Below are 14,086 nucleotides of genomic sequence, written 5' to 3'. Positions count from 1 at the left end.
AGGCGTTTTATCTTGTAATTAGTATCTTCATTTCCTGTCTGCAGCTTCATTATCAGTGCTGCAAATTCACCCACTGTAATAGCTTCTACTACTTAATGATGCCATTATTCTTAATGATACTGTTTTTAGCTAGAAAGGAACGTAATTACAGTTCACTTGTAGGGAAAATGGAAGGGAAACATGTTTTGATTTCTCCCGTCATTTTGTTTTTAGGACACATTCAGCTAACGTATTTTAGCAGGTGGATGGAGGTTGAAGATTCGTGTGACAGCGAAGCGATGGAAAGGATGTACTGTGCCCCAGGTTAGCTCAATCACCTCATGCCTTTCACTTGAAAAGTAGATTAGCAGCTTTCATTTCCTCCCGCAGCTCGTGTAACATACTTTTTATTGGACGTGCAAGTTAATGCATGGCCTGATATTCACACTAATTCCTGTCCTGTCATGTCACATTGCAGATATGGCTAATAATTGAAGCCTTCTCGACTCGTAAATAGTTCTTTGTGCATCTCTTCATGTCATTCTGTTATTAGGATGGGTAGAAGTTTTCCAGATACATATTCTTGCGTCCATGAGTTAATTTTTTTTTTTTATTAGCTATATGGTTAAAATGATTAATTCAAAAAGGTGAATATATGAATTAGGTGCATTTGCATTGTCTTTAGTCTGTTTTGGCCCCTCCTTATACCACATGATTTACCTTTTTAAGGGTCTGTTACAAAAGAGAAAAGGAAAGTAAAATGCTTGTGTGTATCATGTTGTAAGGAAGCCTATTTGAACTTTTACGCGAAATATAAAAAATAAGTAGTCCGGGCTTTTTTAATTTTTAAATAAACTGTAGCATTCACTGCAATACTCTTAGACTCAGTACTCCATCGGCCAACATTAGCCCTCTCGTGGGTTGATGCCCAGTGTAATTCAACCCGTTTGCTTTGAAACCAATGGTGTAAAGCACATGCACACTGGGAGTGCATCATCAGTCTAACCAGGGCTCACAGAAGAATTCTGCAAAGAATGAAATCTATTTCACTATGTAGCACTGTCCTGTGCAGTAGAGATGGGCTCGGGTGTGTTCAGGATCCCACCTGCCCGATCCCGCCAGGAAGCCGACACTGCACACCGCTAATCACAGGCAGTTTACAATTTGTGCAGCCGTGGACCGGAAAATGTCTCACTGCCTGTGATTAGCGGTGTGCAGTGTCGGCTTCCTGGCGGGATCGGGCAGATGGGTTGGGACTAGGATCCCGAACACGTCCGAGCTCATTCCTACTGTGCAGCATTCAGGACTCGCCCACTGCTGGAGAAGGAAGAGCCCATGATAAGTGACCACACCAATAAACATTGAAAAAAAGGTTGTTTTTTTTTTTCCAAATGTTCACATAACCACTGCCAAATGTTTAATATTCAACTTGTAAGCAACTCACTGGTATACCACTGGGTACATACCTTGAGGTACATACAGGTAGCATAGCTTCCCGGCATCTCTGAATTGCTCCAGTCCACCCCACCTTCTTTTTTGTAATCTGATGATTCAGGAATGTATCTACTGGTGATACTGGAACATCCACCTTACTGCCTTCTACCTTTGTAAGAGAGGTGAAGGTACCCAGCACAAGCTTAGAAAGTCCAATGCCACTTCCCCCCCATTTCACCTTCAATGTATCTGTGTGTGCTTATTCTACAGGTGACTACATAGAAATCAGCTTAGGATAAAATGAGTGCCTAAATTTGGTATGCAGAATTCATAGAATGCTTTTACTTGGTATCACTGATTAGCGAGAACGTCAAGAGAACACAAAAATAAATAACAATTGCTGATTATTTCTGACTTCTTTTAGATTTTGGATACACTGTTAGGCATTTGATATAATACTCCAAAGTCTGTTTGCAGCAGAGAGATTCCAATGTATGTTCTCAGTGTCTTATTGCTGTGGTCTTGGACTTGCACAGGCTGTGCACACTAACCCACTTTTAATAATGGTAATCTGTAAAGCAGCTTGCTACTAGAGGCATTGCAACTTGTACTTCAGTAAAGTCACTTTTGGAGTTCACATTTTAGTTGGACTGACCCCATAGGTTATAATTGCACAGAGCATTGTTGAGACATCAGAAATATTTCCTTGGCTTACATACTGGTCTTGTGGTCTCTGCTTGAGGTGTTTGGGGAACGAACATTTGGGAGTCAGCAAATCAACAGCTCTACCTAATGCTCTTCCTTCCCTTCAACAAAGACCTTGAAACAAAAACTCTGGATGTCTTTGCAGCAGTTTGTGAAATTAGGTTAGTAGGTTATTTCAATATCAAAGGGTCATACTGCTGCTCCAGAAAACAAACAGAAAAAATGCGCATTGTGCTCTTCTTGCTTTGGGACTCTCCTCCAATCACAGAGAATCAATCCCTGGAGCATTATGCAGAGACGGCTCCATGTAAACACTGCAGGCACATTTTTTTTTTAATGCAGTGTAAAAATTCAGGCCATGGTGTGGAGTAACATTGCTTTGTCCAATGGAAAGCACATAGCATGTATAAAAATCCCCCATAGTGTTATCTCTGTGTCGGTTCATAGTATCTAAACCTTAAAGTGGTTGTACACCCTGTACAACCACTTTTACCTACAGATAAGCCTATATTAAGGCTTACCTGTAGGTGCTTGAAATATCTTCTAAACCTCCACGGTTTAGGAGATATTTACTATAAAGCCGAGCGCTGATGACTATGGCGCATGCACCCTTTAGAAAGAGCACATGGTGCCGTTTCTAATAGGGATCATGCCGTGACTGGCGGCTCCCGCGCACATGCGCGGGAGTGACGTCACGTGACTCCAGCCAATCACAGAGCCGGAGTTCGCGACCCTGGAAGGAAGAGGGGCGAAGATGGGCGCTTCCTGCTAGTGGGGACAACGGAGACATCACAGGCTTCGGTTTCAGGTAAGTGACACATAATGGGCTATTATGCGATGCATAGTAGCCCTATATGCTTTACCATTGCAGGGAAATAAAGAGGAAGTAAAACCCACCAGGGTTTACTTCCTCTTTAAGTACAAACAAAAAGCAAGAACTTAAAGTGGATCTTCACTGCATCTGAGAGCCAAAAACACTATTGAATTCATTTTTGATATTCAAAGCAAAGTCCCCCATCCACCCAAGGCTCCATGCTTTATTTTGTTGAGAAATTACATTGAAACTCCCTCCAGCATTTCTGGCTGTCGCTACCTGGAGTAAGGGCAAATGATTCATAGCATTTACTTCTTGGAATTCATCTGCCCTTAGTTCATGCATGAATGCAGGAGAGTGTGCTTAGTTGAGAAAACCCCTCCTCTCCTTCTGAAGACTCCTGGGATGTGTGATATAATTTGCCTAGGCAAGACACCAGGAAGTAACTAAAGAAATGTGTAAAAAAAAAAAAAAAGTAAACTATGATATCCTTTCCTATCTATTTACTAATGTTAGCAACATAATTATTAAAAATAGTCAGTGTTGATAAGGAGAGTGAAATTCCACTTTTTTAAGGCACATGCTCATTTGTTCACATACTTTGTAGATCATTCTGACACCCCTAAAGCTTAATCTTCTAATAAAACAATATAATCTAATAAAAGTGACTTCAGGGACATAAGCCTATAATGGCATTGTAGAGCTTAGGTGTTGGTTTTGGCAGGAATCTCTAAAAGATGTCAATATGCATGTAGTTGCTTAAAAAGGAGCTCCAGCCTCCTTCAGAAAAAAATGAAAAGTCAGCAGCTACAAATGTTTTTTCAATCGCTTTATCGGGTGCTGCCGCTGCTGCCAGCTCCGCTAAGGGAAAGCGGCAGTGAAGCCTTGTGGCTTCACAGCTGATTCCCTACCGCGCATGTGAACTCAGCCAAACTTAGCCAGAAGTGGGAGCGGGTACCTGTCAAAACCCCTTTTGAGTGGAGCTCCCCTTTAAGGTGAACACAGGTTTAAAGCAAAGTAAAATCAGTTGAACATAACCTCATATGTTGTAAAGACATTTAGTAAATTTAGAGTAGGCTGGTTGGTTGTACACACACTTTCTTAGTACCCTTTGACACTTGTAAGAACAGATTACTCTGCTAGTTGCCAACAATTAAAAATTGAAAATTAAAAAAACAAAAATAAAACTGTCAAAAAAAATTATAACTGACCTTTAAAGTCAGGAAAGGCTCATGCCTTGTAATCTCTTTATAGTTCTATAGCACCACATGTTGTGATTTGTAACTACAGTAGTACCTTGGATTACAAGCACAATCCGTTCCAGAAGAATGCTTGTAATCCAAAGCACTTGTATATCAAAGTGAGTTTCCCCATAGGAATCAGTGGAAACTCATAATTTGTAACAGTGTCACTGCTAGTGTATGCAGTACCGCATGTGGCCAGAGGTGGGGGGCGCCGCAGACACTCAGAAACACTCAGAGAAGCTCGGAGACACTTTCCGAGCATCTGAGTGTCACCGGCGCCCCCCCACCTCTGGCCATATGCGGTACTGCACACCCCCAAAGGCTTGAATCCCGCTCGTCTTGCAAGACAATGCTCGCAAACCGAGTCATGATTTAAGAAAAAAAAAAAAACAGCTCGTATTGCAAAACACTTGTAAACCATGTTACCACGTAAACCTCGCAATCCGAGGTTTTACTGTATTTTTTTTTTCTTGGAAATGCCTTGAAATTCCCTTTTCTCTAAGTGAAAAATGTTGACTCCTGCTCTCATAGTCCAGTGCTCTCTGCTGGCAGAGCTGAGTAACAGCCACACCCCTTATCACAAGTGTCCTCATACAGACTTGTATTATATTGTATTATAGGGAGGGTGTCAGACTGGGTCCGTTACCAAATACTGATTAAAAAGAGCAATGTTTCTAAATCATATTTAGACACGTCCCACACCTGCTGTAAGAGGAAAGTGGAGGTCAGACAATGAAAATGGAGGTTGTTAGTTCAAAGTTTAACTGGCTATAAATCCAGTTCTGCGAGTTCATTGAGCTACAGTAGTGATCAGTAAACTGAAGGACAGTAGAGTGAGTGGAGAAGAGAACATTATTAATGCCAGGACATTACTTCTAGTAACAGAGAATTACATTGGGTGGGATAGAAATGCCTGGTCCTCTTATTCCAATAGGAGGTACAATTGTGTTCCCAGAGCACCAGATTACTGTAACAAGGAATCTTATTGTGATCAGGGTGCCAAATACTCTACCTCTGGTCAAATGTATTGCTTTGAGAGGTGGAAAAAACTCTTCTAACCAAAGCAGCGATCTGCTAGAAGTAAACCATGGTAATTACTTGTTTATCCATGTCAATCTTATGCTTGTAGGAAGTTGGAAATATCCTTTCTACCCAACTGGATATGCTCAAATTTTAGACCTGTCAGATATGAACCAAGCCATTGGTTTTTACTATCTAACGAAAAGTGTTTCTATCTAAAAAAATATCTAAAAAAACAAAAAAAAAACAAAACAAAAAAACTGCCATTTTAGCAGTGTTAAACTGTTACTTACCACTACCTTATGCATTAAAGCTGATATGAGGCACCACCAGTTTATCAGTTTTTTTGTCACTGGGACACAATAAGTCGCAGGGCTAACCATCCAATCCTATACTATGTTTGCCTCTTCGCACTTCAGAAGTTCTGTCTATAGCCAGGTTCAATATCTGGACCACACAGAATGTAATTTATTTTTTTAATAGGCGTTTAAGAGTTTTTTTGGTCATATAAAAAAAAGAAAAACAGCCATTGACATTACATCATGACCAATGGCAAAAAGGCTACGCAGAGCCCAACATCTCGTAACCAGCATTTACAGGGTAATGTACAGGATTACCATAATATAGACATACACACTCATAGAACCACTGCTTTTCCTCCTTCCCAAAAAAAGGTACATACACCCATAAGCGATTCAGGGTACTGATGAGGAGGCACTAATGTGCAGCACTGATAGGCGGCACTGATATGCAGCACTGATGAGTACTGATAAGTGACACTGATGGGCACTTGGTAGGCGGCACTGATGGGCAATGATAGGTGGCATGGATAGGCGGCATTGATGGACAATGATAGGGGGCCCCGATGGACACTGAAAGGCAGCACTGATTGGCATCAATGATGGGCACAGATTGGTCTCACTGATGGGCACAAATTGGCATCACTAATGGGCACAGACTGACATCACTGATGGGTACTGGTTGGTATTACAGATGGGCACAGAGTGGCATCACTACTGGGCACTCTTGGGGCTGCACTGTAATCAGGACATTGATTACCTGTACAGGTCTCCCTTGGGAGGAGATGCTGCTGATCAGCTCTCCTCTCATTTTGTCAGTGTGAGACGAGAAGAGATGATAAACGGCATCTCCTTGTTTACATGTGATCAGCTCTGATTGGACACAGCTGATCACATGGGTAAAAAGCTGGGGCTCTTTACCAAGTTCAGGGTCGCGCCGTGTCCCAGGGACATAGCGCGCCTGCCATCGCTGTGCTGTGTGCCCCCATTTGTCTATACGACAGGCCGGAGGGGGTTAAAGAAGAGTTCCAGGTATAGACATTTTATGCATGGTTACAATGGGCCTGCTTGGATCAATGTATGTATGTGTGTATATATATATATATATATATATATATATATATATATATATATATAATACCATACCTGACCAATGCCCCTGGAAGCTGGAAATTATTGAAATAAATCCTTCTACTCCAGTGATCTCCACTTACTTTTGGGTCCTGTGGTGAGTGGTTGCCATGCTGCATTTTGAACACAGAAGGTTGGTTGCTCGACATGGGCGCCATTCAGAGGCGGCTTTACCTTTTTTTTTTTTTTTTTATGAATGCAAAGTGTTTTGTGACTGAATAGGGTGGAGAGTTGGAGCGGTGACGCCTCGCTCTCCACCTTGTCCAATCAGAGAAAGTTTTGCATTCCTGGAAATCCTCTTTGAGTGGCTGGGATGTTTTACAGATAATGTGTCAGGATCTGGGCCATATGTATAAGGAACTGGCATACTGACATTTAAACACCATTTCCTTGTTTGCCAGATTTAGGAACCTATATGCCAGGCATCCTTTCCCACACTATAAAGAACTTAAAAGCTAATCTGAACATCAGCAAATGAGATATTTAATACAATTTTAAACAAAAGTGCCATATTTTTGGTAGACAAAGGTGAACAGGCCTACCAAAAGGAGGACATTTGCATCTGTCATAGTGATGCCCAGTTTTTGTGCTCCGAGTCTGTGTACATCTCTTTATAAATGTGGTGTACTCCAGTAATATACAACTAATACAGCTGAAACATATTTAACAATGCGTGAACGGAGAAAGGGGCGTGCCAGCCAATATTCCTTTTGAAGAAAACCGTCAAACATGCTGCCTGACCTTTTTTTTTTGCTTTAGTTGCCTAACCAATTTTTGCTGCCTGATTAATTTTTCAGTTATTCACATTACAATATTTTGCACATCAGAGACCTGAAAATGTACCACAATACGATACAATACAACAATGTATTTTCTGAAAGCAGAGGACCTATAGAAAAAATGATGGTAGTCCCCGTTTTGTATGTTGCACGGTGCGAAAATAATTATTAAAAATTATAATTTTGAAATATATATTTATAGTTTTTAAAAAAAGCTATTTTTTTAATGCAAACATACAAACTATAATCTCATTATTTTTTTAAATATAAAGGTTGCCAAGCTTATTAATTATCAGATGCATCAAGATTCAAAACTACAAGCATTTGCTAAACTAATATACCCTGAAATTGTAAAGAGGGGACAATTTTATTTTTGTAAAATCTTTGTAGCTCTTCACTTTGATTCTCAGGGCTCATGCACACAGGACATTTTTACAGCTACTGTTAGGGGCGTTTGATATTTTTTTTATAACTGCCTCTAAAAGCCCTTCCATGTTAGCCTATGTGTCCATGCACACATAAACTATCAGAGGCGTTTGGAGGCATAAGCGTTTAGGGGCAGTAGAAAAAAATGACAGCCTTTGCTTCCAGGACCAGTAAAAATTAGCTGTAAAAACGCCAAGCCGCGTTTAGCAACGTTGTGAAGTTTTCAGTCATTTTTAAATTTTAAAGAGTGTTTTTAATGAAAAAACGCTAAGGCCAAAAAAAAAGTGGGAAAATGCGCAATAACGCTAATATAAAAACGCAGCTAAAAGCCTGTGTTTTTAGTGCTGCTGTAACGCCATTTTTAAAACGTCCTGTGTGCATGAGCCCTAAATGTTGAGCAAAAAAATGTTGTACCGTGTGTGTGTGTGTCCAATATGTATTCTGTAATAGGCCCTTACAAACGTACATACATTGTAACTGCTTGTATGTTAGTTTTTGTTGAGCTTTAAGGCTAGGTTCACACTGCTGCAGTGCGAATTTAGCAATTTTGTTCCGATTGCGTTCCGAATTTGCATTGCGAATTCCATATGTGTTCTTGCGATTCTACTGCAAATTTTTCAGTCTATGGAGCTGAATTCGCATTGTTCATGGATCAAACTCGCACAGGACCTTTTTTTCCCGCAGGTTATATTCGCAACGTATTGATGTGAACGGCACTAATGTTAATCTATGTAATTTAAATGACTTGCGAATTTGAGCGATCGCAACAGCCAAAATTCGCAATAGAATTCGCAGCAGTGTGAACCTAGCCTTAAAGGTATTTATTTTGTTTTATCATGTTTTTTTTTTTTTTTCAATAAGTGTAACTTTTTTTTTTTATTTTCTTTATTACCATAGCTCCATCTAGGAGTCTGACACTGGCTGTCACAAATAAGAGCTCTCTTGACAAGTCCCCTTTAAGAAGCCATCATGAATGCTGCCAGGCGTCTCCCAGAGAAGCCCAGCAGGTGGCACTCTGCTCCTAACTTTTCTCCCTCTTGTCATTCCTCGTCAATAAACGAAGTTTAACTTTCTAATAAGAGCTACAGACATCGCAGCTATCACTAGACGTTTATCCTTTCCATCCCTTCCTATACAAAGGGCTTGAAGCCCTGGGCTTTTCTCTGGTGCATTACACCTGAATTTCTAAAGTCGCTCGTTTGACCGAACACTTTTTCCCAACACTTTAAAGCCCTGCCTCATAGTCACTTTGATGAATATCCAAACCGAGATCGCTCTGCCCAGCCTCGGATAACTTGCAGTTTTGGTTTTTTTTTTCCTAAGGGAAAGGTGCACTTATGAATCATTCACTGTCCACAAAATCGGTGACACCGCTTGAAAGGATAGCTTTGTATTTTTGCCAGCAATATTGCTTTACTGTTTAAATACAACCCAAAAAAAAAAAAAAGGGGCACAAACAGTGGCATGGTAATGTGACATGGCTTTTGTTATAGTCAAACCGCTTGACAGGCGAAGTGTTTTGTAAATAAATGAAGGGTTTGGGTTTGATGTATTTAGGGGGTCTGAGCAGTTAAGTTTATCAGTTGGTTAGGATGAAAATGATTCACTTCTGTTCAAACAGTCCTTTGCTCCCGTCTACCCCCTGGGACCTTTTATCTCTCATTCGGCTCCAAAACACCATCCACCTGCCCTCCTCCTGACTAATTATTGCAATATATCTTTTATCTGCTGGTCCCATGCCTTGGTATTTGCAGTGTGCAAAGTAAAAATTCCCGCAGTGCTCAGAAAGTTATGTGTGTTCCAGGGCAGCGGGGAGGGCCAGGATCTGACCCCTCTCTATTAATAAGTGAACATTTTCCATAAGTACAAAACATGACGTCTTGTAAAGGGGAATTACACTGGCAACCACATTATCGCTTGAAAGGCAAGCATAGTGTATTAACAGAAATGTATTATATAACTTTACAGTTTATCTCCTATATTTTTGTTATTCTGTGTCTGTTGTATTATTATATATCATTCACTGTGTGTGTATGTGTATATGTATGTATGTATATTTAAAATGTACTATATTACTAAAAGTATTGTGATGCCTACCTTTACATGCACATGAACTTTAATGGCATCCCAGTCTTAGTTCGTAGGGTTCAGTATTGAGTTGGCCCACCCTTTGCAACTATAACTGCTTCAACTCTTCTGGGAAGGCTGTCCACAAGGTTTAGGAGTGTGTCTATGGGAATGTTTGACCATTCTTCCAGAAGTGCATTTGTGAGGTCAGGCACTGATGTTGGACAAGAAGGTCTGTCTTGCAGTCTCTGCTCTAATTCATTCCAAAGGTGTTCTATTGGGTTGAGGTTAGAACTCTGTGCAGGCCAGTCAAGTTCCTCCACCCCAAACTGGCTCATCCATGTTTTTATAGACCTTGTTTGTGCACTGGTGCGCAGTCATGTTGGAACAGGAAGGGCCATACCAAAAACTGTTCCCACAAAGTTGGGAGCATGAAATTATCCAAAATGTCTTGTTATGCTGACGCCTTAAGAGTTCCCTTCACTGGTACTAAGGGGCCAAGACCAAACCCCGGAAAAACAACCCCACACCATAATCCCCCCTCCACCAAATGATTTGGACCAGTGCACAAAGCAAGGTCCATAAAGACACGGATGAGTGAGTTTGGGGTGGAGAAACTTGACTGGCCTGCACAAAGTCCTGACCTCAACCCGATAGAACAACTTTGGGATGAATTAGAGTGGAGACTGCGAGCCAGGCCTTCTCATCCAATATCAGTGCCTGACCTCACAAATGCACATCTGGAAGAATGGTCAAACATTCCCATAGACACACTCCTAAACCTTGTGGACAGCCTTCCCAGAAGAGTTGAAGCTGTTATAGCTGCAAAGTGTGGGCCAACTCAATATTGAACCCTACGGACTAAGACTGGGATGCCATTAAAGTTCATGTGCGTGTAAAGGCAGGTGTCACGATACTTTTGACAGTATATATCTATATATATATATATATATATATACACTGTATTTATTGGCGTATAACACTCACTTTTTCACCATGAAAATTGGGTGCAAATAGCGTGTGCGTGTTATACGCCAATACTTACATTTTAGCTGCCTCGGAGGGGACAGGGAGGGGGGCGGGACGAGCGCCGTCAGATTAAATACAGTGAGAATCTCCTGTTTACTTGGCAGCCTCTGTAATAGGAAGTCCCGTCTCCTGGGACAACATTGGACCACTGTTCTGTCTATCATAGGAGGTTCTCACTGTATGTAATCTGTCGGTGCTCATCCCGCCCCCCTCCCTGTCCCATCTAGGCTGCAGATGGGCATCGATCAGGCTGCATTGATGGCAATGGTGAGGCTGCTGCATTGATGGCAATGGTGAGGCTGCATTGATGTGGACTGATGAGGCTGCATTGATGGCACTTGTGAGGCTGCAGATGGGCATTCCTTATTTAAAATTTAAGTTTTTTTCCTGAAACTTCCCTCTTAAAATGAATGTGCGTGTTATACGCCGATAAATACGGATATATATATATATATATATATATATATATATATGTATATGTGTGTGTGTGTGTATGTATATATATATATATTATAGTCTGCATGTCCAGGTCTTGCCTAAAGTCACCTCCTAAAGCCTGGCATACATGGATTGAAAATAGGCTGGTTCAGTAAGGACTAGAAGAATTTCAATCCCTGTATGGGCACTGAGGTTGTGTGAACCGGTTCCATTGAGAGCCAGTCACAATCTGGGGAACAATGTGGGGAAACCCACATCCAATTCACATATGTGTGAACCCAGCCTAAAGGATAAGGTCACCTTTGGGAACATGTTACATGTTCCACTTGTTTTTTAGATGAAGCATGTAACATGTTCCCAATACTACAGCCGCTGCCTAATCCCCCCCCCCTCCCCGTGACAGCAGAACGGGGAGAAGTTCCCCATACTAGCCGTCATTGTTTGAAGTCAGCGTGGCCGTCCATGGCTCCGCCCACACAGCCGCATCATTCACTCACACAGCTGTGTGTGAATGAACTACAAGTACCAATGACCTTTGCGGCTGTCGGCTTGTAGTTCTCAATGAACTACCATGGCGCTGCGGTAGTTCATTGATACTTCCTGTCAGTGTATCTGTTTCCCTGTATGGCAACACAGAATTATCTGCTGGTGCAATGCTTTCCAGGTGTCAAAAAAATAATAAATGCAATTTTTTTTTTTAAACCTGAAAAAAAAGTGCATTTATTATTTTTTATGAAAAAGTGAACTTCTCTTTTAAGGCTTCTTTCACACGACCATTCCAATCAGGTCCGCCTGCCAGTTTTTTAGGAGGACCTGATTGGACGGTCTATTCACCCCTGTGGATCGGTGGGTGTAAACGGACTTGTGTCTGTGTACACATGCCTACTCCCGATTCGGTTCGCTAAAAACAAACTGAAGGGGTTACGATCAGAGGTAGTTGGGTGTAGATGGAAAGCGGAGTCCATTTACACCTGGCCGCCCATAGAGCAGAGCTGGCTCTGTGCGTGTCCACTCCATATAAACTAAGTAGACATGAACTTGTCACCCGCCTGCTTTGCTCCGATCAGCAGGGGCTCAGCAAACAGATCCCCTGCTGATCTTAATGGGGTTCACCTTGTGTTAAATGTGCCATAGCCTGCAACACTGATCAGAGGCTGACGGTGGGGAAGTCTCCCAGCAGTCGGAATACAATAGCTCAGTGGGGAGGATTCCCCCATCCACATTGTGTCTGTGGCTGTTTCCTCTATGGGCTGCTTTAAGCCTGGTACACACAATATTTTTTTTCAACCCCAGAGATTGCTGTACTAAACAAGCGATATTAGTTCAGCAATCTCTCCCTCTGTGCCTTTGTGTTCTGTAGATTAGCCACAAGTGGCAGGGTTGATTTGCTGACCAAGACTGGGTTCACAACGCAGCACAGAGCAGCTCACAGCAGGGGTCTGGTGCGTCCCTGTTCAACGTTTCAGGTCCGATTTCAGGCTGAATTTTATATAATTATATAATTTATAATTATATAATATAATTAAAAAGACTATGAGGGGAATTTACGAAGACTGGATCAGACAGAATCTGAAGCAGCTGTTCATGGCAACCAGTCAGTTACTAGCTTTCATATTTAAAGCCTAGCTGAACAAGCTGAAACTAGCAGCTGATTGGTTACCATGCACCAGATTCTTTCTGCTCCAGTTTTTGTACATTTCTTTCTATGTGTTTTCTTTAAAGCTGAATCCTGGGCACTCATTTTCACCCCCACCTCTCTTAAAGTGGAACTAAATCCATCGATTTAACAGTTTCAAAAAAGTTACATTCCCTGCATGTGCCAGGAATGTAACTGGCTGATGTCATAGCTGATCACATATGCCACATCATGGCAGTTGAAGATCAAACGGAGGACAAGATGGCAGCTTCCTTGGCTAAAACAAAAGATTTGAGGGGTTTAGTTCCGCTTTAACTAATTGGTAAGTTAAAAACTCAAATACAGGGTCACCTGACACTTTGGGTCCAGAGTCTTTTCTATGATTTCCTGCCATGAAGGAGGGTCCCTTTTTGGGTGTCCATATCACTCACTGAGTGATGGAGACATTTCTAGTTCTCTAGATGTGGGGTCCTTTGAAGAACGCAGAGGCCTGCTGCAGCACAGGATTGATTGTTAATGACTCCATACTGCACAATGCATATTACAAAGAAGAGAAAAACAAAATGGCAAAAAAACAATACATTGGGGTTTGAACTATCCAAGCTTATTGTACTCCATTCTTGAACAATCCACCACATGATAATCACTGTGTGGCATGTGAGGTGGTATCAGAACCATTGGAGTATGAGGGGGTGCTTTCATTAAGATCAAGTTTGACATGGCGTCCTGAACAGAGGGCGTAAGGGTGGGCTTTCCAAATCAGCAGAGCACGGTACTAATGAAGGGTTCAGCAGTTCTCTAGTATGAGAGGGGTGCATTCTAGTACACATCACTGGACAAGGGGAACTTTGCCTAGTGATTGGCTTTAAGAAAATTGTCCAAATAAGGAATAATAATAATCTATCATTGGGTGTTAAAGGGTATCTATCAGGTTAAAAAAAATAAACTACTACCCTTTAACTGTAGGTACCCCTTTTGCTTGCTAGTATCTTTACTATTCCACAAACATATACTGGATGGATCCTAGGCACACACTACCCAAAAGCTTCCGCTTCTGCTCCACCTAGGAATACCAGTGTGTCTGC

The 14,086-nt window shown here is 41.6% G+C and overlaps 1 protein-coding gene across 1 annotated transcript in view; it reads left to right on the top strand.

The window, feature by feature from the left end:
- RPS6KC1 (ribosomal protein S6 kinase C1) overlaps nt 1-14,086 on the top strand; it is a 238,383-nt gene that overhangs the window by 182,909 nt on the left and 41,388 nt on the right. The window contains exon 13 of the mRNA XM_073628393.1: nt 214-303. Within this exon, the coding sequence (XP_073484494.1) occupies nt 214-303 (90 nt within the window). The remainder of the gene's footprint in view (nt 1-213; nt 304-14,086) is intronic.

This window comes from Aquarana catesbeiana, linkage group LG04 (assembly GCF_042186555.1).
Source record: "Aquarana catesbeiana isolate 2022-GZ linkage group LG04, ASM4218655v1, whole genome shotgun sequence".
NCBI lineage: Eukaryota > Metazoa > Chordata > Amphibia > Anura > Ranidae > Aquarana > Aquarana catesbeiana.
This window is presented reverse-complemented; position numbering and strand designations above follow the sequence as displayed.